This window comes from Bos taurus, chromosome 4 (genome assembly GCF_002263795.3).
Source record: "Bos taurus isolate L1 Dominette 01449 registration number 42190680 breed Hereford chromosome 4, ARS-UCD2.0, whole genome shotgun sequence".
NCBI lineage: Eukaryota > Metazoa > Chordata > Mammalia > Artiodactyla > Bovidae > Bos > Bos taurus.
In genome coordinates, this window is record NC_037331.1 from 112230632 (window position 1) to 112258615 (window position 27984).

At 43.2% G+C, this 27984-nt stretch overlaps 1 protein-coding gene across 1 annotated transcript; it reads right to left on the reverse strand.

Moving 5' to 3' along the window:
* Window positions 1-27888, reverse strand: ZNF786 (zinc finger protein 786). The gene is made up of 6 exons (XM_002687138.5): window positions 27711-27888; window positions 27538-27647; window positions 12582-12815; window positions 8122-8248; window positions 4387-4539; window positions 1-2262 (listed from the first exon to the last, which is right to left on the reverse strand). The coding sequence occupies exons 1-6, from the start codon at window positions 27886-27888 to the stop codon at window positions 428-430; spliced, it is 2637 nt and encodes an 878-aa protein (XP_002687184.2). The 3' UTR covers window positions 1-427.
* Between the last annotated feature and the right edge of the window lie 96 nt (window positions 27889-27984).

Here is a 27984-nt window from a genome sequence, read left to right on the forward strand (position 1 = left end):
TTCAGAGAACTCATTTTATTGCTATTAGCTTCAAATAAATGAATCAAACCAAACTCAGTATCATTTCAGACCTGCAACAGAATTCACTGGATTGAAGCCCCTGCTTATGTTCATACTATGAAGAGAAGAGCTGACATTTAACAGTCACCCCATGCTTTTGAGAACAGTACTGGAGGGCTTTCCCGCTGCCTAATTCAAGTCAGGATTTCAGAGTTAGCTTATTAGCATGTGGTGGGAAAATGACCCCATAAGATGGTGGGAAGAATAGATAAAAAAAAATATTAATAGCTGGTTATGTTTTAAATGAGAGAATCTTCGTGGTTTCTCCTATTCCTAACTCGCATTCCATTCTTGCTCTCTTACCAGATGTGGGGTTCGGCTGTGGCTTCCCAGGCAACACCGATTCTGCTGACTGCTTTGGGTGCCCTCAACTCCAGTCGGCCTCGATCATCTCAAACAGCTGGCTGAGCCTTTTCTTAACGTCAGGCTCTCTGCGGACACGGCAGGATTTCGTGTGCACTCGCACGTGTTCGGCCAGTTTCGACTTGTAAATGAAGCCCTTGCCACAGTCCGCACAGGCGAACGGACGGTCGGGCCGGTGGATGCGCTGGTGCCGGAGCATGTGGCCCCTTTCCCGGAAGTTTTTGTCGCACTCAGGGCAGCGGAAAGGCCTCTCCCCGGTGTGCAGGCCTTGGTGGCTGAGCAGCTGCGCCTTCAAGCGGAAGCGCTTGTCACACTGTGGACACTGGAAGGGCTTCTCGCCTGTGTGCGTCCGGACGTGCTCCACGAGCTTGGACTGCTTGGCGAAGCCCTTGCCGCATTCACAGGAGAAGGGCATCGGGCCTCCGTGCAGCAGCTGGTGCGCCTTCAGGTCGGCCTTCACGCGGTAGCTTTTACCGCAGTCGGGGCACGGGAAGGGCCTCTCACCCGTGTGCAGGCGCCGGTGGCTCCGCAGCTGCCCCTGGAGGCGGAAGCGGCGGCCGCAGTCCACACAGCTGAAGGGCCGCTCGCCGCTGTGCACGCGGAAGTGCTCAGCCAGCTTGGACGGCCGCGTGAAGCCCCGGCCGCACTCCGCGCACTGGAAGGGCCGCTCGCGGCTGTGCGTGCGCTCGTGTGCCTTCAGGATGCCCTTGAGGCGGAAGCTCTTGCCGCATTCGGCACAGCAGAAGGGCCGCTCGCCGCTGTGCACCCGCAGGTGCTCGCGCAGCTTGCACGGATGGGCGAAGCCGCGGCCGCACTCGTCACACGCCAGCGGCCTCTCACCTCCGTGCCGCAGGCCGTGGGCCTGCAGCGCGCTCCTCAGGCGAAAGCCTAGGCCGCACTCCGGGCCTGTGCAGGGCGGCTCATGCGAGGGCGGCTGCCGGTGGAGCCGCAGCCGCCCACGTTGGCGGAAGGCCCGACCACACTCAGCGCACCGGCAGGGCCGCTCCGCGCGGTGCACGTGAGTGTGGTCGGAGAGCCTGCACCGCTGGGAGGGTCGCCGGCTGCACGCACCATAGGAGGACGGTCTCTCCCCTCCGGGGCCAGGCTTGAGGGCCTCCGGCCCCCCAGCCCAGCGGCCACACTTCTGACCAGCTAGGTTCGAGCTCGGAGGGAGCTCGTCCTGCTCAGAGGCCGCCCCGGCGCCCTCTCTCGGGGAGACTGGCCTCTCCATGCCCGGGGGGCCCCGGGAGGCACCCTCGTCGCAACCGGGGTATGGAGACGGCCTTGGCGGTGTCACACGGTGGCCACACGTTTCTTCACTTTCGAGGCCCAGCGGGCGGCTCTCCTCAGCCCGGACCGCCAGGGGGCTAAGCAAGTGCGGTTTCCGGCGGAAGCCCCGCCCACATCCCGGGCAGCGGAAGTGAGTCTGGCTCCGAAGCTGCTGTGCCTCGGGTTGTTTGCTGAGTTGCTTCCAGGCCTTCGAGTGGCTCCCCTGGTGCCACTCTAAGAGGTCCTCATTCCAAAAGCTTTCCCCACAGAAGGCACAGGACTGCTGGAGGCCCTCCCCTGAGGCGGTTTTCTGGAAGCCTGGGATACCCAGGGCCCTGGGGCTGGCGATTTTATCTCTTTGGGTGGGTTCCCTGGAGCTGTGGACCGCTGGGAGTAGAGCCCAAGTGTTAGGTCTCTGTGGGTTCACGAGGGCGACGGCTTGGTCAGGCCTGAAAGAAACATCTTCACTTTTTTCTGATAAGGGTTTACAGGAACGGTGGCTCTGAAGAGGATCTACTTGGAAATAGTAATGAGCTTCTTCTGAACTCACAGCTTGTTGGTTTTCTAAAACTGAAAACAAGATTCAGTCAGTGTCCCAGCCTATGTCATGGCTAAGGCTTTTGTGGCCAGAAGGGGTAATCTGAGGTGGCCCAGGAGCCCAACTTTCACTGAACTAAACCAGCAGCTCCTTTCAGTGGCAGTGAGTTTCATGACCAGGAGAATCATGAGCCCTAGTTTAGGACTAAACTGAACAGACCTATCTTAGAATACTAAAAAAAGGACACTTAGGTCACAAGCGTAGGGCCTAGTCTCTGGCATCAGACTGGGTTCAAATCCAGTCTTTTCACTGTGCTGCCTTTGTCAAGCTAACCTCCAGCTTCAGTTCCTTTTCCTGTTAGAAATGGAAACAGCAATACATAACTGTTATGAGGACTGTATGAGTTAATGTGTGTAAAGTGCTTAATGTGGGCTTGGGATGCTGCAGGTACTCTGTAAATGTTCACCATTATTATGACCTGGGGACCACCAGTCCTGTCCCATTTGGATGTGCAGACATTCCTGGTTCAAAAAATAATGACGGTACTGTTCCTGGCAGCATTAAGCCCTGACTAACACTATGGTTGGGATTCCCGAGTGGCTCAGTGGTGAAGAACCCGCTTACCAACACGGGAGATGTAGGTTTGATCCCTGGGTAGGGATCTCCTTCCTGGAGAAGGAAATGACAACCCATTCCATGGTTCTTGCTTGGAAAATCTCATGGACAGAGGTGCGCTACAGTCCTCAGGGTCACAAAAAAGTCAGACACAGCGTAGAGACTACACACCACCACTATGGTCACGTGTAACCCGTGAGCTGCCCTAAGACCAGCTGCTTCTCCCTCCTCACCTCTATTCCTATCAATCTTGTAAAAAGGTTTCTTAGAAGAACTGATAACAGATGGTAAAAAGTGAAATAATTTGTGAGTAAAACTCTTTACTCTCCTGAAAAAGGCAGCTAAAAAGTAAACTATTGACAAGATTTCTTGGAATGATATTCTCATTTGACTTTCCCTTTCCTTACTCTGTTAAAGAATCTGCCTGCAATGCAGAAGACCCCAGTTCAATTCCTTGGTCAGGAAGACCCACTGGCAAAGGGATAGGCTACCCACTCCAGTATTCTTGGGCTTCCTGCATGGCTCAGCTGGTAAAGAATCTGCTTGCAATGCAAGAGACCTGGGTTCAGTCCCTGGGTTGGAAAGATCCCTTGCAGAAGGGAAAGGCTACCCATTCCAGTATTCTGGCCTGGAGAATTCCATGGACTATATAGTCCATGGGGTTGCAAAGAGTCGGACATGACTAAGTGACTCACTTTTTCCTTGCTCTAATACTGACTGTTAAGAATCCAAAAATCTTAGACTTTCTTATCATGACAAGAAACAAAGGAGTTGCTGATTCCCCCTGCCTGAAGAATAGCGCGTATTTGCTGAACTCTTTACTGTGTTGCCAGATATCATTTTAACAATCTACATATATGCTGCTACTGCTAAGTCACTTCAGTCGTGTCCGACTCTGTGCGACCCCATAGACGGTACCCCACCAGGCTCCCCCGTCCCTGGGATTCTCCAGGCCAAAACACTGGAGTGGGTTGCCATTTCCTTTTCCAATGCATGAAAGTGAAAAGTGAAAGTGAAGTCGCTCAGCTGGGCCCGACCCTCAGTGACCCCATGGACTGCAGCCTACCAGGCTCCTCCATCCATGGGATTTTCCAGGCAAGAGTACTGGAGTGGGGTGCCATTGCCTTCTCCATCTACATATATAAACTTATTTAATCTGACTCTTTGTGACCCCATGTACTATACAGTCCGTGGAATTCTCCAGGCCAGAATACTGGAGTGGGTAGCCATTCCCTTCTCCAGGGTATCTTCCCAACCCAGGGATCAAACCCTGGTCTCCCACATTGCAGGTGATTCTTTACCATCTGAGCCACCAGAAGAGGATGAATAACTGGCCCAGGTTACCTGGAAAAGGCAGGACCCAGACTCAGGATGCAGAACCCATGATCCTAGCTACTGTGCTTTACTGCCTTTCTCTGGAATATACCAGATGTTAAGCCTCAGTTCAGTCAAACAGGAAGGCACCACCAAAGAAATGGAACTAAGAAACATGAATGTGATGTCTTAAGGACAGAGCCTTAAGAAATCATCTTAAAACTCACCTGAAAATGGCTGTCCCTCAATAAGTGGATCAAAATGCAAATCAGCAGCAGAGCAAATTATGTTTCTTGATTCCTGTGATTCTCCCCATTTCTTAAAGAGTTCTCTCCCCTGCTCAATCCAGGATATTAGTTCTGGTTTGGGAAGTCCATTATCTGTACAGAAAAGTCAGAAAAAGTAGTTTGGTTTCCTTAAGCACTAAATTTAGAAGCACAGTAAGTTGTTTTTAAATTTCCTAAATCTACTCCTGGTAAAATATATGAGAAGAGATGTTTGAAAAATAGAGTATAGGTTTACACAAAGAGAAGCAAAACTGCCCACATTTTGTAACACTGCTTCCTGACTGACTGGGACCTTTAGATGAGTTGTATGTTTAATTTTGTTTTGGTCCTTGTAGAGCTAGCAATGCTGCATTCTGTCATGGGTTTATTAAAACTTACCAGTAGTGTGCTTTGAGAATGCTGGAACAACACCTGAGACAACTGGCAATATCTTGGGAATACAGCGTAAACAAAAATAAGAGCAAGAAGGACTATTCTAGGAAATTTCAATGTACCTAGCTTCAGCTAAAACATTCTCTGAGGAGTACTTTCGGTAACATTACAATCACAACCTAAAACACAGTAGACTTCTGCTAGAATAGAAGGGGTTGCAATGAATGAACAGATGAAAATAGTTACAAAATTCTCTAATATATGACCCTAGTCCCCTGGAAGAAAAGTTTACTCTATTTTCAAGTAAAACTTTCTTTCAATTATATTTAAAAGAACCAAAAGTATGCTTCATGGGTTGCTAAAGAGAGATTAACAGAAGGTCCAGATCAGAGAAAGAGGATAAGCTGGGTAATGCCTTAGGGATAAAATGTCAGAGAGTAATCATGTACATGTGGAAACTGAGCACACTGTGCCAGATTCCTCACTAGCCCTCTGAAATCTGACTTCAACCCCAAATTAATTCCAAGGCTCCTTTCATGATAAAAGGAATCACTATCTTTTATTCAAATCCAAATACCTATTCTCAATCTTCATCTGGGTTGAACTCTCTGCATCTTTTAAAATAAAACCATCTTCCTAAAAAAAAATAAGAAAACAAGTCCATGTATAACCATGTCAAAAAGAATAAAATACTACGAATAAATTTAATTAAAAAATAAGATACAATAAAAATCATAAAATGTTGAAAGTAATTCTAAAAAGTCCTAAATAAATGAAACGGTATGAATTGGAAGACTTAGTATTGTTAAGATGACAATATTCTCCAAACCCCATCTGCTTTTTCTTTTTTGGTAGAAACTGACAAACTGATGGTAAAGCAATGGTTAATTCAAACAGTGTGGTATTGGCATAAGGCTAGACATAAAGATCGAAGAAGCAGAATTCAGAATCCAGAAATAAACTGCCATTTTTATGGTGAACTAGTTTTCCAAAAGGCTGTCAAGATAATTCAATGGGGGGAAAGAAGGCTTTCCAAAAAACGGTGTTGGGACAACTGGATATTTATATGCAGAAGAAGTTGGATTCCTACCTCACACCGTGTAAAAAAAATTAACTCAAAATGGATCAAAGAAGGGGAATAAAAAGGATCAAAGACCTAAATATAAGCACTAAAACTATAAAATTCTTAGAAGAAAACATAGGAGTGAATCTTTATGACTTTGGATTTGGCAATGGTTTCTTAGATATGACACCAAAAGCTCAAGAAACAAAAGAAAAAAATAAACTGGACTTCATCAAAACTTAAAACGTCTGTGCTTCAAGGACACAATCAAAAACAGACAACCCAAGAACCAGAGGAAATAGGCGCAAATCACATATATGATGTGGGTCTAGTATTCAGAAGAAATAGAGAGCTCTCATATCTCAACAGTAAAAAAAAAAAAAAAAATTTTAAAATGGGCCAACTATTAATATTTTAATAAACATTTCTCCAAAGAAGATATACAATGAAAAGATGCTCAACATATTAACCATTTAGGAAATGCAATGATACACCACATCATTTGATCTTGATGCTTGAACATTTCTTTTTGGGTGGCACAGTAATCATGACTGGATTATTTTTCTTTCTCTATAGATTCAATTAACTGGTAACAATGAAAATAATATAATATCTTGGATTAATGTTTTAGAAATACTCCATAGAAACTAGAAAGCTTGATTATGGTAATAAGACAGAATGTAAGTATCAGAAATGCTGCAATATAAAAGAAGTGGTCTGGCTGGCAGGTGTTGGCAGGAGAAACAGAGGGAATATAGCAGAACTAATTATCTTATCTTTATAGACTAAAGGGATCAAGAGATATCAAGTTGATGAAACATGATCTAGAAGTTTATCATTTAAATTATAAAGGTAGCAAATAGAGGCAGTAAAAAACTATCAAAATTTGAGGAGATGATAGAAGGAGGATAGTACACAGTAAGGAGTTAAGGCTGTCTAGATGACACCACCCTTATGGCAGAAAGTGAAGAGGAACTCAAAAGCCTCTTGATGAAAGTGAAAGAGGAGAGTGAAAAAGTTGGCTTAAAGCTCAACATTCAGAAAATGAAGATCATGCCATCTGGTCCCATCACTTCATGGGAAATAGATGGAGAAACAGTGGAAACAGTGTCAGACTTTATTTTTTTGGGCTCCAAAATCACTGCAGATGGTGACTGCAGCCATGAAATTAAAAGACGCTTACTCCTTGGAAGAAAAATTATGACCAACCGAGATAGCATATTCAAAAGCAGAGATATTACTTTGCCAACAAAGGTCCGTCTAGTCAAGGCTATGGTTTTTCCTGTGGTCATGTATGGATGTGAGAGTTGGACTGTGAAGAAGGCTGAGCGCCCAAGAATTGATGCTTTTGAACTGTGGTGTTGGAGAAGACTCTTGAGAGTCCCACGGACTGAAAGGAGATCCAACCAGTCCATTTTAAAGGAGATCAGCTCTGGGATTTCTTTGGAAGGAATGATGCTAAAGCTGAAACTCCAGTACTTTGGCCACCTCATGGGAAGAGTTGACTCACTGGAAAAAGACTCTGATGCTGGGAGGGATTGGGGGCAGGAGGAGAAGGGGACGACAGAGGATGAGATGGCTGGATGGCATCACTGACTCGATGGACGTGAGTCTCAGTGAACTCCGGGAGTTGGTGATGGACAGGGAGGCCTGGCATGCTGCGATTCATGGGGTCGCAAAGAGTCGGACATGACTGAGCAACTGAACTGAACTGAGGCATATGGACACCACTGTTAAAGCTGACAGGAACATCATCCTGGAGGAGGAACTGGCAACCCACTCCAGTATTCTTGCCTGGAAAATCCCATGAACAGAGGAGTCTAGCTACAGTCCATGGGGTCGCAGAGTTGGACACAACTGACCACAGCGCACACACACACACAGAGGAACATCATAGGTTAAAGATACACAGGGTAGTTTATGGATATGCATAAGGCATGTGTCCATGTGGAAAATCATGGCAACCTCTGAGCACACAGTGGTTAAAAGTCCTGACGTATATTTAGTCATCTCTGACCATGTTTTATTACACACTGTCATAAGTATTCTCATGCAGCAACATCTACCCTTGAGTAAGGGTTAGCAATACTTACAGATATTAATGAAAGTCTCTGGGTAAAAGTGCCTTTTTGAGTTAATTTCTGAGAAACCTGGTGAACTGAGAAACAGGAGTTATCGAGTGATTGAGACCCCTAACAGGAGCCAGTTCCATGCATTAGCCAGAGTTAAAGACTTCTTACCTAGAGAAAGGAGAATCTCATAATTGGCTCTCATTACTTGCTTGTAAAGCTCCTTCTGCCATGCCTCTAGATTCTGCCATTCTTGCTCTGAGAAATAAATGGCCACATCCTCAAAAGTCAGAGGTAACTGAAATTATAGACATGATACATATACAGTCATCAGTTCAGTCGCTCAGTCGTGTCCGACTCTTTGCGACCCCATGGACTACAGCACACCAGGCTTATACAGTCATTATTGCTTCAAAACCCCACTGCCTTGTCATCAATTTAAGAATTTCATAGTGTAGTGTTTTTGTCTGTTAGGCAGCTTCTCCCTTGGGAACAGCTCCTCCCCTACTCCCGTCGTGTGGTTCTGTTTGGTGACCACAACCACCCCTTCCACTTTTTTCTCTATGCTTCGCCCAGCTATGAATGCATATGTATAGAATGGAATTCTTTCATTTTTCCTTTAAACAAAAATGGGAACAAATCACTGTGTAACTTCTTTCAATGTCATCTTCCTGAAAAGTGAAAGTGAAGTCGCCCAGCCGTGTCCGACTCTTTGTGACCCCATGGGCTGTAGCCTACCAAGCTCCTCTGTCCATGGGATTTTCCAGGCAATAGTACTGGAGTGGATTGTCATTTCCTTTTCAGGGGATCTTCCCGACCCAGGGATCGAACCCGGTCTCCCGAATTGTAGACAGACGCTTTACCGTCTGAGCCACCAGGGAAGTACTAGGTCAATTTATATAGGCAAAATCGGGTTTTTCTAAATTGCATTATTCATGGGTATACATACCCCACTGATGATACGTATTTTCCATTTCCTTTATAAATTACCAACAATGCTGATATGCTTCTTTATATATGAGTGGTTTTACTTCTGCAGGAAAAGGCTAAAAATGAGAACTACTAAATCAAAGGATAGAAACACCTTCTATTTACGAGATATCACTAGATTGCCTTCCCAAAAGAATGCAGCACTTAACCCTTGCCAATAAAGAGAGATATTTTTTTTAAAGAGCCCCTTTAGAATGCCTTGTAGGGCCCACTTTAAAAATAAAATTTAGTTATCTGTTTGTGGCTGTGCTGGGTCTTGGTTGCCGAGTGGGCTTTTTCTCTCGCTGCGGTGAACGGGAGCTATTCTCTAGTTGTGGTGCTTGGCCCTCTCATCGTGGTTGCTTCTTCGCTGTGGCGCACAGGCTCTAGGGTGCAGACTTCAGTAGTTGTGGTTCCTGAGATCTACAGTGAAGGCTCAACAGCTGTGGCGCACTGGCTTAGTTGCTCCGTGGCATGTGGGATCTTCCTGGACCAGGGATTGAACCTGTGTCTCCTGCATTGTCAGGTGGATTCTCTACCACTGAGTCACCAGGCAAGTCCAAAGGTGTAAAGGTTCTTCACACCTTTGCCAGCACAGATGTTCTTAAACTTTGCTTGTTTATTTATTGGCGTATGTGACAGGTAAAAAATTTTATTTCATTGTTTTAATTTGCATTCGTGAGACTTTGCAACCTCATTTCATATTTGGGGGGGTTCCCCACATATCTTTGCACATGCTTGCTCTCATCCTTGGCTCAACATTTTAGTGGGCTTTTATAATCTGAATTAACTTTCTTACATTAGGGTTAACGGATGACTTAAAAGACTTTCCCTATTCTAAAATTATAAAAGATATTCTGAAATCTTCATAATGTTTTTTATGACTTTATTACAATGAAATCTTTTTCCATCTGGGACTTATTTTTATATGTATCGTAACAAGAAGGGACAGAATTCTTTTTCCAAAGAGATATTCAGCTGTCACAAAACATACTGACTAGTCTGTTTACCACGGATTTGGGATCATTTTTTCATAAACTAGTTTTCCATTTATACTTGGTTATATTTTTGTTCCACTGGTGATTCTGTGTATTCTTGCTGCGATACTGCACTGTTTAGTTCTTACATTTTTATCAAATTATTTGCCATTTAAAGGGATATGGCCATCTACCACCACCTAGATCCTGATCTTTTAATTGGAGGATACTTGCTTTACAATGTTGTGTTGATTTCTGCTGTACAACATTACAAGTCAGTCATATATATATATGTGTGTGTGTGTGTATACATATATGTGTGTATGTATGTACACACTCCCATTCCATTGAGCCTCACTCTCATTACCTCCTTTTTTTAAAAGGAAATTGTCATGACTTTTCTTGTCTGTTTTCTCTTTTAAATAAACAGAGAAAATATTTTGTCAAAGTTATACAAATACTATTGGGATTCTGATGGGAATATACTAAATACGTGAATTTTTATTGAACTGGATCTCTAAATTATGAGATCTTCCCATCCAGAAACATATCTTTCATTTACCTAGATTTTTTATGTTAGTAAAATTTAATGTTTTCTTTGTACAGATCTTATATAAGTCTTGCCAGATTCATTCCTAGGAATTTGAGAGTTCTGGTTGCTACTGTGAGAACTGAACCGAGTAGGAATATACAAAGTGCACACATGCATCCCCTTAACACCGTCTAGCTGCCTTAGATTACCCTGTGGTGAGCCCTACCTATTCCCACTTGGTGTGACAACCTTCCCTCTGAGTCCAGATAATGCTCCTTCACTACTTTACACTAATTCTAAAGCTACACCCCTTCTAATACCCACTTTTACAAGCAAACTTCAGATCAAGGAGTAATTTCGACTTGCAAGTCTTATTATTTAAGGAATACATTTCATCAGGCTAAAGTACTTCCTCTGATGTGTCTGGGCAAAGTAAATAGAAAATCTAGAAAAAATTTATCCTTCGAGGTGCCACAAAGAACATTCATGATTCATGAAAAGAAGTCAAAATATCGACATTAACAGGAGTTTGGAAGAAGTTGACTCCAACCATCATGGATAACATTGAGGGGTTTGAGATTTCAGCAGAGGCAGTAACTGCAGATGTGATGGACGTAGCAAGAGAACTAGGATTCAGAGTGGAGGCGAAGGTGTGACTGAACTGCTGCAAACTCGTGATAAAAGTTTAACAAATGAGGAGAGGCTTCTTATGGATGAGCAGACAGTGGTTTCTCCAGATGGAATCTACTCCTGCAGAAGATGCCATTTAGATTGTTAAAATGACAAGAAAGGATTTAGAATATCATAAACTTAGCTGATAAAGCAGTGGCAAGGTTCAAGAGGACTGACTCTAATTTTGAAAGTGCTAGTTCAGGTGAAATGCTATTAAACAGCATTACATGCTACAGAGAACTCATACCTGGGAGGAAGAGTCAATCCATCCCCCAAACTGCACTGCTATCTTATTTTAAGAAATTGCCAGTCATGCCAACCTTCAGTAACTACCACCCTGATCAGTCAGCATCCATCAACATGGAGCAAGACCCTCCAACAGCAGTAAGATTACAACTTCCTAGAGGCTCAGATGATGGTGAGGACTTTTAGCCATAGAGTATTTTTAATTAAGGGTTGTACGTTGCTTTTTAAGACATAATGCTGCTGGAAACTCAACAGACTATAGTGTAAACATAATTTTTATACATCGTGGGAAACAAAAAAAAGAAAAAGACTTCTTTTATTGTGATATTTGCTTTATTGCAGTAGTTCTAAAACCAAACCCAAAATATCCCTGAGGTATGCCTGCATCTGTAATTTTCACTATAAATGTGTTGCATATCTTTTGCATATTTAGGAATTACAGTTTTTGCTGAGATTATTTATTATATTTTTCGGTCTTTTTGTTGTTGTTGCTATGTTTTGTTTTGCTAAGGTCTTTAACAATACCTTAAAAGTAATCATCTTATGAGTTCATTTAGTAATCAGCTATAGCCTTATGAAATGTATTTCTTAAGCAGTAAGACTTGAAAGACGAAATTACTCCTCCATCTGAAACTTGCTTGTGGAACTCGGTGTAAAAACGCTCAATACGTAAGCTTATAAAACACAGGAAGACATAAAACCTCAATTTCAACAAAACACTAAATAAAATAATGTATATCCTACTTAGGTCTTTATATTCGACTTCTATTCTTTCCAACGTGTCCTCCTTCCTTCTTAACACACTTCAACACATTAGGGTTTAATTTTGACCTTGCCAGCTATCATTTCAACCATTCATAATCTAAACTTTAAAAAATATTTATTCTAAATTCGGTAAGTTATAATGTAAAAACCGACTTAACTTTAACACCCAGCGCTCGCCCCACACGAATTTTTATCCCTTCCCTCGTCTGGCCCCATCACTCACGGGCTCCCATGGCCCAGACTCTGCAGTTTCTCGGTCGGCTTTGTTCAGGGTTGGCCACGGGGGAGCGGAGGTCACCGGCTCGGTCCAGGGTCCAGTCCCCACACCATGCGCCTAGCGCGAGCCTCACCCCGCCCACCAGTCCGCGTCCGCCGCGCGAGGACCCCAGGACGCTGACCCACCGAGCCGGAACCCGCGGACCCTCCCCGAGCCTGGGTCTGGGCGTCCGCGCGGGGGGAGCCCGTCTTACCGGAGCCGGCTCGGCCATGGGCTCTGGCGGTCCCACCAGGTGCCCGGTTGGCACCGGGCTACCGCCAAGCCAAGCTCCAGGCGGCCCCGCGGCACCTCCCCCGCGGCGGCCTCGCGCCCCGCTCCGACCCGCAGGCCTGGCCCGGGCGCGGTGCACGCTGGAACTCGCGGGCACCTCCGCCCCACAGCGCCCCCTGCGGCCGGGAGGAACGGGCGCCGCCCATTCTGTGCGGACCTGGCATCTGGTGCAAGCTGGATGACCAGTCCTGGCAGTGTGTTGGGAGAGTCAGGGGAGGGAGACCGAGACGAAAAGGGTGTGCGGTGGGGGAAATGCAACGTCAACTGCAAATGGAAGGAGAGGAGACTTGCTCTTTAATGAGACGGAGACAATGAGAATTAGTGCAGGGGTTTGATTCCTCGCCAAAGCCTTCCTTAGTCAAGGATTAGTTTCAGGGGGTCATCTGTGAAGTGGTCCCAGGAATCAAGTGAAGGAGGTGAGAAATCAAGGGGTATTAACGAGCAGGTCTCCCCTGCGGGCAACTGGGAGTCCATCTTGCTGGGGACTCAGGGTGCAGGCCACTCCTGAGAACAGTTCTCCCAAGGGAAAGGAGGCTCAGTATTCATCCTCAGGATGTCAGGCCGGGGCAAGGCATCACTGACCCCATGAACTTAAAGTAGGAACACGACTCATAGTCTGTAAAATCCAGGAAAAGGTCTATAACCTAAATATGAAATGGATCTTAAATTTGCTCTGCCTTTCACTTTTAAATGGAGTATAATCTATAAAAATATTGAATCACAGTGCTGTGCACCTGAAGCTAATATAATATTGTAAATCAACCGTGCACACGTCTGTGTGTGTGTGTGCTCAGTCACTAAGATGTGCCCGACTCTTTGCGACCCCATGGACTCTAGTCTGCCAGGCTCCTCTGTCCATTGAACTTTCCAGACAAGAATACTGGAGTGGGTTGCTATTTCCTTCTCCAGGGGATCTTCCTAACCCAGGGATTGGACCCGCATCTCCTGCATCCTGCGTTGGCAGGTGGGTTCTTTACTACTGAACCACCTGGAAAGCCCAAAGCAACTGTTCCTATCAGTTCAGTTCAGTCCTTCAGGTGTGCCTGACTCTGTGACCCCATGGACTGCAGCAAGCCAGGCTTCCCTGTCTGTCACCAATTCCCAGAGCTTGCTGAAACTCATGTCCATCAAATCAGTAATGCCATCAACCATCCCGTCTTCAATAAGATGAAATGAGACTGTCCTTCCCTTCTCCTCCTGCCTTCAATCTTTCCCAGCATCAGGGTCTTTTAATGTCAGCCCTTCCCATCAGGTGGCCAAAGTATTGGAGCTTCAGCTTCAGCATCAGTCCTTCCAATGAATATTCAGGATTGATTTCCTTTAGGATTGACTGGTTTGATCTCCTTGCAGCCCAAGGGACTCTCAAGAGTCTTCTCCAACACCACAGTTCAAAAGCATCAGTTCTTCTTTATGGTCCAACTCTCACCATAAAGTCAATTGTAGTTAATTGAAAAAAAAGATTTAAAACTTTTTCCATCGAAAAACATCATAGAGAAAACTATGTCACAGATTGAGAAAAAAATACTTGCAACACGGAATAGCATATAAATACATATAAATAACTGCTAAAAATAATAAACTACCCTAGAGGAAAATGTGCAAAATTCACGGAAAAGAAAAAAAAATGAGTAGGCAATAAATGCACCACAATGTTCCATCTCATCATTAGTCAGGCAAATGCAATATGTTTATGAAGATGTGCATATCCTGTCATCTGGCAATTCTTATCTCAGGGCTATTTTTGCACATATACACAAGAGCCATATCCTAGGATCTCTAAAGGACCATTATTTTAAAGTAAAAACAGGAAAATAATTTAGATGTCCAATCACCCAGAGGATAGATATCTTATGGGTTGTTTTTTTTTTTCCCTATACTCTGAAAACTAGCAGCACAAATGAATAGTATTAACATAATGCTGGGTGAAAAAACATGTTAGAGATTACACGCACTATGGTCCCATTTAAAAAGACTTTAGGACATATAGAACACTATATATTATTTATCAGTATTATATATATAGGAAAATGATGAAGATCTGTTCAGGAATAAGCACCCAATTTGGGATAGTGGTGACTGATAGGGACTGGGGCGGAGGAGGAGTGCTGAAGAGGTGGTAGCAGAAACCAGAGCTGGTCACACAGGTGCTCCGTCAGTTTGACTAATGCCTTACATCTTAAGTTGGGCCAAGGGCACAGAGGCAAACATCCTTTACACCCTTTAAATAGCTTGAATGTTTAAGGTGCATTTACATAAACTGATCAAGTTATTGGGGTTTCCCAGGTGGTGCAGTGGTAAAGAATCCGCCTGCTAATGCAGGAGATTCGGTTTGACTCCTGGTTTGGGAAAGGTCTCCTGGAGAAGGAAATGGCAACCCACTCCAGTATTCTTGCCTGGGAAATCCCATGGACAGAGCAGCCTGGCGGGCTGCAGTCCATGGGGTTGCAGTCAGACACGACTGAGCAACTGAGCATACATCTATTTACATATGGTAATGTATATGTTTCAGTGTTACTTTCTCACTTCGTCCCACCCTCTCCTGCCACAAGTCTCTATGCCTGCATCACTATTTGCTACGCTGCAAATAGTTTCATGAGTATAATTTTTCTAGATTTCATATACATGTGTTAATACACGATGTTTTCCTCTTTCTGGCTTATTTCAGGCTCTAGGTTCATCGACCTCACTAGAAATGACTCAGATTCATTCCTGTTTATGACCAAGTCATATTCCGTTGTATATATGTATCACAACTTCTTTATCCATAAATTCATCTGTTGATAGACATCTAGGTTGCTTCAGATGTGTTAATTTTTAAGGAAACATTTTACTTTGAAATGATTTGATTCACAGAAAGTTGCAATGGTAGTAGAGAAAAGTGCATTATTATAGTACACTGTCAAAACCATGAAACTGACATTGGCACTGTGTGCAAAATTCTAGTGGTTTCACCACATGGGTTGGCTCATATGACCACCCTGCAATGGAGGAAAAAAAAACCCATGCCATCACCAGAGGTCTCCTTTGGGCTACTCCTTCATAATCACACTCACCATAACTATCTATAACTATCTGTAACTTTGTCATTATAAAAAATGAAGTCATAGCATACAACCTTTTGAAATTGACTTTTTTTCAGTCATTATAATGCTCTTGACATCCATCCAAGTTGTTTTTATTCATTATCAATATTTAATTCCTTTCTATTACTGAGTAGTATTCAATGGTATGGATGTACCATAGTTTGGTTAACCATTTACCTTTTGAAGGATGATGTAGCTGTTTCTAGTTTTTTACTATTACCAAAAAAGCTGCTGTAAACAATCCTATACAAGTTTTTGAGTGGGGGTACATTTTCATTTTTCTGGGACAAATGCCCAGGACTATAATTGCTGGGTCATATGGAATGTTATTTGTTTAGGGTTGGGTTTTTTTTTTTTGGTATTGGAATTGTTTAGTTTTTTAAGAAACTGTTTTCCAAAGTGGTTGAACCCTTCTACATTGCTACCAGCAACATATGAAAGATCATTTCTCAGCACCCTCACCAGCATTTGGTAAGATTGCTATTTTTTATTTTCACTATTCTAGTAGTTCTGCAATGATCTCATTGTGGTTTGAGTTTGTGCTTCTCTAATGAATAATAATGATAAACATCTTTTCATGTGCTTATTTCTCATCCACATATCCTCTTTGGTGAACCGTCTCTTTATGTTTTTTACCCATTTTCTAATTTCATTTTTTGTTTGTTTTGTTAGTATTGTGTTTTGAGAGTTTTTTACATATTCTAGATAGTTGAGTCCATACTTGGCAAGTTATATTTAATTGATTGTAGAGTTTCCTGGATTAGGTTTGGGATATGTCTTTTAAACTCTAAAACCAGTATTCAAATTTTTCATTAAAACATTATTGTATTCATGGTAACTCTGAACTTGAAAAATCACTCAAACTGGTTAAGTTTTCCATCCTTTCCTAGAGGAAGCAGTCTCCAGTCTTCCTCCTAGCTTTTCCTCATTTACTGATGAAGATGGTCTTCTCAGAGGCTACATTCTTCAGCAGCACTCAGAACTTGAGCTCAAGAGAAATCAGGACATTCACAGGGCCCCGGCACAGGGCCAGAATAGCGCAGAAGCGGAGTGGACCACGGGCGAGGCCCCGGGTTTCTGCACGAGGCTCCAGCTATCATGTCGCCTTCTCCCTGAAACTCCCAGGACATGCAAAAAATTTCTGTAATATGTGCTACCTACTACAGCTCCTTTTATGTCATGTTTATATCTGTTGGGTTGAATTACATGCCCTCAAAGATATGTTGAAGTCTTAATCCCTGGTGTTTGTGAACGTGATTTTATTTGCAAATGGGGGCTTTGCAGATATGACTAAGATGCAAGTTGAGATGAGGTCATATGGGAGTAGGGTGGGCCCCTCATCCAGTGTGACTGGTGTCCTTATAAGACGGGCGAAGTGCTGTTGGTCCAGTGGCTAAGACTCCATACTCCCAATACACGGGCCTGGGTTCGATCCCTGGTGCCACAACTAAAAGACCCAGCATAATGCAATTGAGCCAAATAAATATTAAAAAAGAAAAAAAGAGGAGGAAAAGAGAAGCAGGGACACAGAGGCACAGGAAGGGCACTATGGGATGACACTGGCAGAGACCGCAGTGATGGCGATGTGTCTACAAGTCAAGAAACACCAAGAATTGTCAGAAAACCACAGAAGCTAGGTGGGAGCAAGGAAGCTCCCTTCCTGGATCTTCAGAGGGAGCATGGCCCCGTGGACACCTTCATTTCAGAATTACAGCCTACATTACTGTGAGAAACTAAATTTCTGTTTTTTTAAGCCACCCAGTTGTGGTACTTTGTTGTGGCCACCCTAGGAAGTGAGTTCAGTTCAGTTCAGTTGCTCAGTCGTGTCCGACTCTTTGCGACCCCATGAATCGCAGCCCACCAGGCCTCCCTGTCCATCACCAACTCCCAGAGTTCACCCAGACTCATGTCCATTGAGTCGGTGATGCCATCCAGCCATGTCATCCTCTGTCGTCCCCTTCTCCTCCTGCCCCCAATCCCTCCCAGCATCAGAGTCTTTTCCAATGAGTCAACTCTTCACATGAGGTGGCCAGAGTACTAGAGTTTCAGCTTTAGCATCATTCCTTCCAAAGAAATCCCAGGGCTGATCTCCTTCAGAATGGACTGGTTGGATCTTCTTGCAGTCCAAGGGACTCTCAAGAGTCTTGTCCAACACCACAGTTCAAAAGCATCAGCCTTCTTCACAGTCCAACTCTCACATCCATACATGACCACAGGAAAAACCATAGCCTTGACTAGACAGACCTTTGTTGGCAAAGTAATGTCTCTGCTTTTGAATATGCTATCTAGGTTGGTCATAACTTTCCTTCCAAGGAGTAAGCGTCTTTTAATTTCATGGCTGCAATCACCATCTGCAGTGATTTTGGAGCCCAAAAATGGGTACATCATATAATTACACATTATGCATTGAGTTGAAATTATTTGCTTTCTTGCCACTTCCCACTCCTAAGTAAAGCTATGGCCCCTGAGTAGAGAAAGTTTGTCTTACTCTACTCTTTATCCCTTGTACAATAGCTGGCACTTGGAGGTACTCATGAATGATCATAAAACTTAAAAGAAATGTTATGATGTCAATGGTCATTGCTGACTCTTCCAAAACCCAAAAGTTGTTCATCTGTTTATGCGTGCATGATCAGTTGCTTCAGTCGTGTCCAACTCTTTGCTACCCCACGGACTCTAGCCCACCAGGCTCCTCTTCCATGGGATTCTCCAGGCAAGCATGCTGGAGTCGGTTGCCATGTCCTCCTCCAGAGGATCTTCCTGACCCAAGAATAGAACTCGCATCTCCTGCATCTCCTGTATCACAGGCAGATTCTTTACCCACTGAGCTACCTGGGAAGCCCTCATCCGTTTATACCTGGTAGGAAAAAGATAATGCTGCATACTACTGAATGTTTTAAATAATAATGTCTTTGCAATGAAAAATCTGTAGCCATCTTCAGCCATCTCTGGTAGGCTCTCTCTTCTTACCTCGTTCAGTTAACAATTTCACATTAATGTTAGTTTAAAGGCCATAAAGGAAGTAGTGCAGCAATGTGGTCAAGAACTTGGGCTGTGGGGGCTTCCCTGGTGGTCCAGTATTTAAGATTCCATGCTCTCAATGCAGGGGACTTGGGTTCAATCCCAGGTCAGGGAACTAGATCCCACATGCCACAAGTAAAGATTCCTCATGCCTCTAAAGACTGAAGATGCTGAGTGCTGCAACTAAGACCTGGCACAACCAAGTAAATAAGTAAATATGTTTTTTAAAAAGGGCTTGGGCTGTGGATAAAGAACAAGGTCCTACTGTATAGTACAGGGAACTGAATTCAATATCCTGTGATAAACCATAAGAAAAAAAAGAATATATATATACACGTATAGCTGAGTTACTTTGCTGTACAACAGAAATTAAACACTACATTGTAAATCAATTCTATTACAATAAAACTAAAAGAAAAAGAAAATTTGGGGCTGGGAGGTTAAAGGAACTTGTATTTGAATTCTGACCTGTGCACTTCTTAGTCCTGTGACCTTGGGCGAATTATTTCACCTTTAAGGCATGTTATCTCTATTATAGACTAGTTGAGAAGGCAGGAGGAGAAGGGGACGACAGAGGATGAGATGGTTGGATGGCATCACTGATTCGATGGACATGAGTTTGAGCAAGCTCTGGGAGTTGGTGATGGACAGGGAAGCCTGGCGTGCTGCAGTCCATGGGGTTGCAAAGAGTTGGACACGACAGAGTGACTGAACTGAACTGAGAAGATTGGATTATATAATATATTTAAAGAGCAAAGAACGGTCCCTGACATCTGGTACTCAATAAATGTTAGTGGTTATTGCTATAACAAATCATTCAAGGGAAAGACTTGAAGTTTTTTTTTTCCCATAACCAGAAGAAAATTTAAGAATTTTCTTTATACTTTTAGATTAACATGACAAAACACAAATTTAGATGGCATAAAGGGAAACACCAAAAGATTTGAATACATAGAAATAAACTTTGGGGAACTTCCCTTGTGGTTGAGTGGTTAGGACTCCCACTCCCACTGCAAGGGGCAGGAGTTTGATCCCAGGTTGGGGAACTAAGATCCTCCATGCCACATGGTGTGGCCAAAACCAAATGAAACTTTGGAACATTAAAAGACACAACAACAACAAAAATAAAGCAAAAGTGAGATTTATATATTGCTGGTGGGAATGTAAACTGGCCTAACTTCTCTGGATAGAAATCTAGTCATATATCTCAAGAGTCTAAAATAGTCATACCTTTGCCCAGTAATCTCTTATTCCTGACAACTGCATCTAAGGAAATGATAAAAAAAAGCTTATAAAAACTATGAACTGAGACACGAGATAGATGGTCACCCCACACCCCCCAGGATGAGCAGTTGGAGTTCGTCCTCTGTGGACCAAAATCCAAAGCGAAAATAGCAGGGCAATCGAGAGAGCAAGCTGAGCCCTGCCCAGATAAAGATAAGAGGCCACATATTTCTTATTCTCGAAGTCAAGGAGACCTTCCTGACTAGAAAACTCCTTGGAGGTCAAAAGGGGAGTGATGTCAAGTTTACCCATAGGCCTCTTCGCTGGAATCCATCTTGGTTGAGGGATGCATGTGCACACATGGGAAGATCCTGAGATAAACCAAATATGGACTCAGAACCAGATAAAGCAAGATGACTGGCCGAAGAAAACCCAGAAGAATGCGCCCTGCAAGTGATTTAAACTACCACTAGGGCATGACTCTCCCTCTGAGTCCTCCTATGTGTCTATCCACATGTATTCGACTCTTTCGCCTCCTAATAAACGCTTTGTTTTAGTACTTTCCATCTTTGTGGGAATCCTTTTCTGTAAAGCCGAAGGGCCAGGGTCTTGTCACTGACCATTGGCCTAGTGGCTAGGATAGGGTGCTCTCACTGCGGCGACCTGACTTTAATCCCTGGCCAGAACCAAAACCCTGCTTCAAGCTGCTGCAGACCGAGGCCACCCGAGATCAGGAAAAGGAGACTCATCTTAAATGTATGTACTGGTAAAAATTAGAACCTAAATGTATAAATAAATTATTAAAACCTGTACAATGAAATAATGTGCAAGCAATTCATTTATATCTTAAAAGAATATTTAATACTGGGGAAGATATTCAAGTACACTTAGTAACAAAGGCAGCTTGGAAAATAGTACTTCTGGTTCCAACTATGTTAAACAAATAGACAAACAAAAATACAGAGGAAAAAAGAGGCCTGGAAGGATAGACACCAAAAGGCTGAGTGATTATCTCTGAATAAGTGCAGTTATAGGTGGCTTTTGTCTTCTTTATGAAAAAGTAAAAGTGTTGGTCACTCTGTCGTGTCTGACTCTGCAACCCCATGGACTGTAGCCCGCCAGGCTCCTCTGACCATGGGGTTCTCCAGGCAAGAATACTGGAGTGGGTAGCCATTCCCTTCTCCAGGAGACCTTCCTGACCCAGGGATTGAAGCTAGGTCTCTGCCACTGCAGGAAGACTCTACCATCTGAGCCACCAGCAAAGCCCCTGTCTTCTTTCTACATCGCTGTGTATTTCAAATATTCTGCAAAGCATGAAAAAGTATAATAAATGTTACTGGAGAAAGACAAAAGGCAAAAGTAGGGACTTCCCTGGCAGTCCAGTGGTTAAGACTCCATGTTCCCAGTGCAGGGGGTGCACGTTCAATCCCTGATGGGGGAAGTAAGACTCCACATGTTGTGCATGGCATGGCCAATTTAAAAAAAAGAAAATGTAGAGGTGTCAATTTCAGAATTCTGGTGGTCACTGGTGGCAAAAACAGAAAATGATTCAACCTATTTACATAATATAAATATAAAATATTTAAATAATTTAAAAATAACACCCATTCTTTCAACTGAGATGAATAATAGCCACTTGGAGATTTCCATCTACAATCATAATAATTTGATCACGTACAACTCCCAGGCCTTTTGCATATTCCCAGATGAGAACTACATGCACGTGTACTGGGAGGGTACTATTTTCTCTTTCGGAGAAGGCGATGGCACCCCACTCCAGTACTCTTGCCTGGAAAATCCCATGGAGGGAGGAGCCTGGAAGGCTGCAGTCCACGGGGTTGCTGAGGGTCGGACACAACTTCACTTTCACTTTCATGCATTGGAGAAGGAAATGGCAACCCACTCCAGTGTTCTTGCCTGGAGAATCCCAGGGACGGGGCATCCTGGTGGGCTGCCGTCTATGGGGTCCCACAGAGTCGGACATGACTGAAGTGACTCAGCAGAATTTTCTCTTTGGCTTCAAGTTCAGTGTTTGGCCACATTTTGCTGTTTAGCTGTGGCTTCAGCCTTGGCTGGGCTTCCCTGTTGGCTCAGATGGTAAAGTATCTGCCTGCAATGTGGGAGACCCGGCTTCGATTCCTGGGTTGGGAAGATCCCCTGGAGAAGGAAACGGCAATCCACTCCAGCACTCTTGCCTGGAAAATCCCATGGACGGAGGAGCCTGATAGGCTACAGTCCATGGGGTCGCAAAGAGTCGGACACGACTGAGCGACTTCACTTCACTTCACTTCAGCCTTGGCTATTGTAAAGTGGAATAGGTGAATGCTTGTGCAATACCATTTCTGGCGTCCTTAAACCTGTAAATGAGTAAGACTGTACTGTGGATAGATTTCCATCGAATTCCATCAGTGCACCAATCTTCAGTAACGTCAACAGGGTATGTCATTCATTGTTAGTAAATGAATATCTACTTTCAAACTTAAGTATTCTAAATTCTAGTTTTAACTTGAGGTGGCAACTCTATTGATCTGCTTTAGATGTTGAAATTCTAACAGTCAGTTGAAGTATACAATGAATGTATGTTTAATATTGCCAAAGTAAAATGCTACAATAATTACTGACAGTTATGATAGGTGTGTGTTGAGTGTATGTAATAAATGAAAACTTTCAAATAAACATATTACCAGTTAATATGAATACTGAAAGAATGTTAGCCGGATAACTTATTATATCCTTTATGAGCCTACAGGTGTTCAGAAAAATATAAATATGACCACAGGGCAAAATAATAAAGATTAGATCATATCACAATTCTAATTAATGTAGAATTATTTGGTGAAATTGCATGCATAACACAAAGTAACCTTTAGAAACTAATGTTTAATTATTTAATTCCATGTAGTCTGTGGCTCTTTAAAAAGAAAAAGCCCTTTTTGGTAATTTTTCACATATTAGGAGGGTAAAATTAAATGCAGAATGTGAACATGGCTACATCAAAATTTCACAAGGATAAAAAGTCATGTACAAGACATGATAAATCATCTTTGATTGAGATGTGATTAAAAATATAGAGACAGCAGGGGGAGAAAAGGGGAGAGTTTAGATAAAACGAGACACCCAGTATACATTCTTCTCTGTAAACAATGGACTTTACAAGAATCCTTTTAATAAGACAGTGGCTCATAACCTGGGATCTGTGAAGGGTAATATTTTTTAAAGCTTGTAGAAATAATTACTGTAGACTGATAACCAGTTTTCAGCAATTGAAGAGAAAGGATTTTTGAGATTAGCCCAAGCTATGAATTCTAAATATTGATTCATCTTAGAAGCATTCCCAAAATCTTTTTCCTGATTTATACTTTGTTGTGCCCCAAAAGGTTATTGAAATTACAAAATATGCTACCACAGTATGTATTTCTGGACATGAAGAATCAAACTTAATTTTTTTTTAAGGTTTGACAACATAGAGGACTAAGGATTACTTCAACTGTGTCACCTCTTTCCTTATTTGATGAAAGATTCCCAGGTCTCACACACATAGTGAACTGGACTTTGAGAAATGTTCATGGAATGTAAAACTTGTAAAAAGAAATGCATAAAATTATAGACTAAGAAACAAATACGGTGAAAGCAATGAGGACAAGTGTACTATAATTTGTTTACGCTCTTCAGTTCTATATCTGAAAATGGTTATGCCTTAAGAAGATGTAATAGAAAATAACTGGCTTCAGTGATTTTGTAGACATATTGTAGAAAGATCATAGACCACTTTCAAAATTTCCATTCAGCCAATGACGAATGATATGTCACACAACAATTTTTGAAATTGTCATGTCCATATGCAAGATACTTAAACAAGATAGAACAACAGCTATTACATCCTTCAAAGGCTCATGGAATACAGAAGGCCTTAATTTTGTCTTTTCCAGAGAACATTACTAATGCAGCAACACTTACTAATAACCAGTGGTGGTCTGCATGGAAAGCACTTTGTCTGTTGATACTCGCTGAATAAACTTGAGAGTGGAAGCCTGCCCTGAGAGTGCAAGCATGGCCTACAGCGCCACTGCTGAAAAAATTTCCCTTTGATTCTATTCCAGGGAAGATGCTAAAATTGATGTGCATACAAAGAAAGCCAAGATGCATATGGACACTTCGATTATTTTCTTAACTTGAACCCAGTTAAATTGTTCCACTGTCCCATTTCTAGATCCCAGCTTTAAGAACAATTTTTCTCCAGTGATTATGTGTAGCAGCAAGAACATATAAAAATATTAGTGAAGTGAAAGTCGGTCAGTTGTGTCTGCCTTGTTGTGAACACATGGACTGTACAGTCCATGGAATTCTCCAGGCCAGAATACTGGAGTGGGTAGCCTTTCCCTTCTCCAGGGGATCTTGCCAACCCAGGGATTGAACCCAGGTCTCCTGCACTGCAGGTGGATTCTTTACCAGCTGAGGCACAAGGGAAGCCCCAAAACATTCAGTTCAGTTTAGTCACTCAGTCGTGTCTGACTCTTTGCAACCCCATGAACTGCAGCACGCCAGGCCTCCCTGTCCATCAACAACTCCCGGAGTCCACCCAAACCCATGTCCATTGAGTCGGTGATGCCATCCAACCATCTCATCCTCTGTCATTAGGGTTTAGAAATAAAAAATATGAGTATGACCATCTTGAATTTGCTTCTGAAAATATGCATTTTCTTGAAACAGTTTGTAAAACCTCAGTCATTAAAATTACTTCAGTAAAATGTCATCACCATCCCCCCAAATTTTGAAGGCCAAGAATTAAAAAAAAGAAAAGTCATTACCTTAATAAGCTCTTATTTGTGGTCACTCACCTAGAGCCAGACATCCTGGAGTGTGAAGTCAAGTGGGCCTTAGGAAGCATCAAAGCTAGCGGAGGTGATGAAATTCCAGCTGAGCTATTTCAAATCTTAAAAGATGATTCTGTTAAAGTGCTGCACTCATTATGCTAGCAAATTTGGAAAACTCAGCGGTGGCCATAGGACTGGAAAAGGCCAGTTTTCATTCCAATCCCAAAGAAAGGTAATGCCAAAAAATGTTCAAATTACCGTACAGTCGACTCATTTCACATGCCAGCAAGATTATGCTCAAAATCCTTCAAGCTAGGCTTCAGCAGTGTATGAACTGAGAATTTCCAGATGTACAATCTGGATTTAGAAAAGACAGAGGAACCAGAGGTCAAATTGCCAACATATGCTGGATCATAGAAAAAGCAAATTCCAAAAAACGTCTACTTCTGCTTCATTGACTATGCTAAAACCTTTGACTGTATGGATCACAACAAACTGTGGAACATTCTTAATGAGATGGGAATACCAGATCACATTAAATGCTTACTGAGAAACCTGTATGCAGGTCAAGAAGCAACAGTTAGAATCTTACATGGAACAACAGACTGGTTCCAAATTCGGAAAGGGGTACATCAAGGCTGTATATTGTCACCTTGCTTCTTTAACTTATATGCAGAGTACATCATGAGAAACACTGGGCTGGAAGAAGCACAAGCTGGAATCAAGATTTCCAGGAGAAATATCAATAACCTTAGATATGCAGGTGATACTACTCTAAGGGCAGAAAGTGAAGAAGAACTAAAGAGCCTCTTGATGAAGGTGAAAGAGGAGAGTGAAAAAGCTGGCTTAAAACTCAACAGTCAAAAAACTAAGAACATGGCATCTGGTCCTATCAGTTTATGGCAAATAGACGGGGAAAATGTGGAAACAGTGTTAGATTTCATTTTCTTGGGCTCCAAAACCAATGCAGATGGTGACCAGAGCCATGAAATTAAAAGACACTTGCTCCTTGGAAGAACAGGTATGACAAACTTAGATAGTGTATTAAAAAGCAGAGATATTACTTTGCTGACAAACATCCATCTAGTCAAAGCTATTGTTTTTCCAGTAGTTATGTACGGATGGCTACATACATAGTTATCCATATGTGAGAATTGGACCATAAAGAAAAAGAGTTACACCATAACCTATAAATTAATGCTTTCAAACTGTGGTGCTGGAGAAGACTCTTGAGAGCCCCTTGGACAGCAAGGAGATCAAGCCAGTGAATCCTAAAGGAAGTCAACCCTGAATATTCATCGGAAGGACTGAGGCTGAAGCTGAAGCTCCAATACTTTGGCCACCTGATGAGAAGAGCTGACTCATTGAAAAAGATCGTGATCCTGGGAAAGACTGAGGGCAAGAGGAAGAGGGGGAGACAGAGGATGAAATGGTTAAATAGCATCACCGACTCAATGCACATGAATTTGAACAAACTCAGGGCAATAATGAAAGACAGAGAAGCCTGGCATGCTGTAGTCCATGGGGTTGCAAAGAGCTGCAACTGAGCAACAACAACACAAGAGGAAAGAACATTTAATGGTAATGTTACCATATTATGCTGTCAGAACTAGCCTTATGCCCAGAGAAGTTCAGCTGAAAATGTATTTAGTAATACAATTGTTTCTGTGCCCAGCAGTTGACAGGCTGGTAATTGCCATTCTTGCCTTGTAAGTTAAACTTTAAAATTTTAGCTTTTCTGTTGTTGTTCAGTTATTGAGTCGTGTCCGACTCTTCGAAACTCCAAGGACTGCAGCAGGCCAGGGTCCTCTGTCCTCCACTTTCTCCCAGAGTTTGCTCAAATTCATGTCCATCAAGTCAGTGATGCTATCTAACCATCCTATCCTCTGCTGCCCCCATCTCCTTTTGCCTTCAATCTTTCCCAGCATCAAAATTTTAAGTGCTGCTGCTGCTAAATCGCTTCAGTCGTGCCTGACTCTGTGTGACCCCATAGACGGCAGCCCACTAGGCTCCTCTGTCCCTGGGATTCTCCAGGCAAGAATACTGGAGTGGGTTGCCATTTCCTTCTCCAATGCATGAAAGTGAAAAGTGAAAGCGAAGTCGCTCAGTCGTGCCCGACTTTTAGACCCCATGGACTGCAGCCCACCAGGCTCCTCCATCCATGGGATTTTCCAGGCAAGAGTACTGGAGTGGGTTGCCATTGCCTTCTCCGAAAATTTTAAGTACTACATTTTAAATAATAAATGAATTTCCTTATCAAGAAAATTCAGATTTCCCTCCCCTTTTTTTTTCTCTCTAGAAGTTCATTCTGTCATGGTGATATTCTGATTCAGAGAATAGCAACTTTTAACTGTCATTAGTCATCTGACCAAAATATGTTTTCCTTTGCGGTAGACCTCAAAGGACACACTGCAGGTATAGCTAGTCTAAAAATAGCTTTGTAGGCTCAACAGTAGGTGCCCCAACAGGACCCTTCTCATACTTTTAGAGGTGATTTGCATCTACTTTGCCTGTTAGGGGCATTGACTTGAATCGTTTACTGAAATACAGATTCAGGAGGACTCCAGTCAGGTTCAGCCTGTTTGAAGGAGGACTGGGCTGGAAACAGAGTTATGTGTTTTATGGTTTTTGGTTTTTTTTTTTTTTAACTGTAACACACGCTCTGTCAGCCTGAAATCCACAACCTTCGTAGATAACACTTAGTTCTTCGTTGTCGGTTAGCACAGACCCAGCAAACCGCAACTCCCGTCATCCGAGATGTAAAGACCACTGCCGAGTAAGTTTTGCTCTTGACACCGTCCACGTGGGATGGGAACCGCTTCCACTTGGGAGCCACATTTGCAGTTTCTGCCAATGATGAACGTGGTTTTCATCACAGATCTTTGTATCTTGTCCCTCATTCTAACCCACTGGCTCCGGTCGCCCCGGTCCAGCACTTAGCCCTGGCACTCCGCCCATTTCCACCTTCCTGCAACCGGCGGCCCTCCCCCTGGCGCCTCCCCTCAGGCGAGACCCGCTGATTGGGGTCTAGGAAGAAAAACACTTCCCAGAGCGAGCCCCGGTTTGTGGCTGGGCCCCGAGTACCCATCTGTGGAGCACTCCCGGTGACTCGTGAGAAATCGGGACCACCTGGGTTCCAGAGCGGAGCCGAGCGACGCCGAGCAGAAGCCCGGTGGGGCACAAG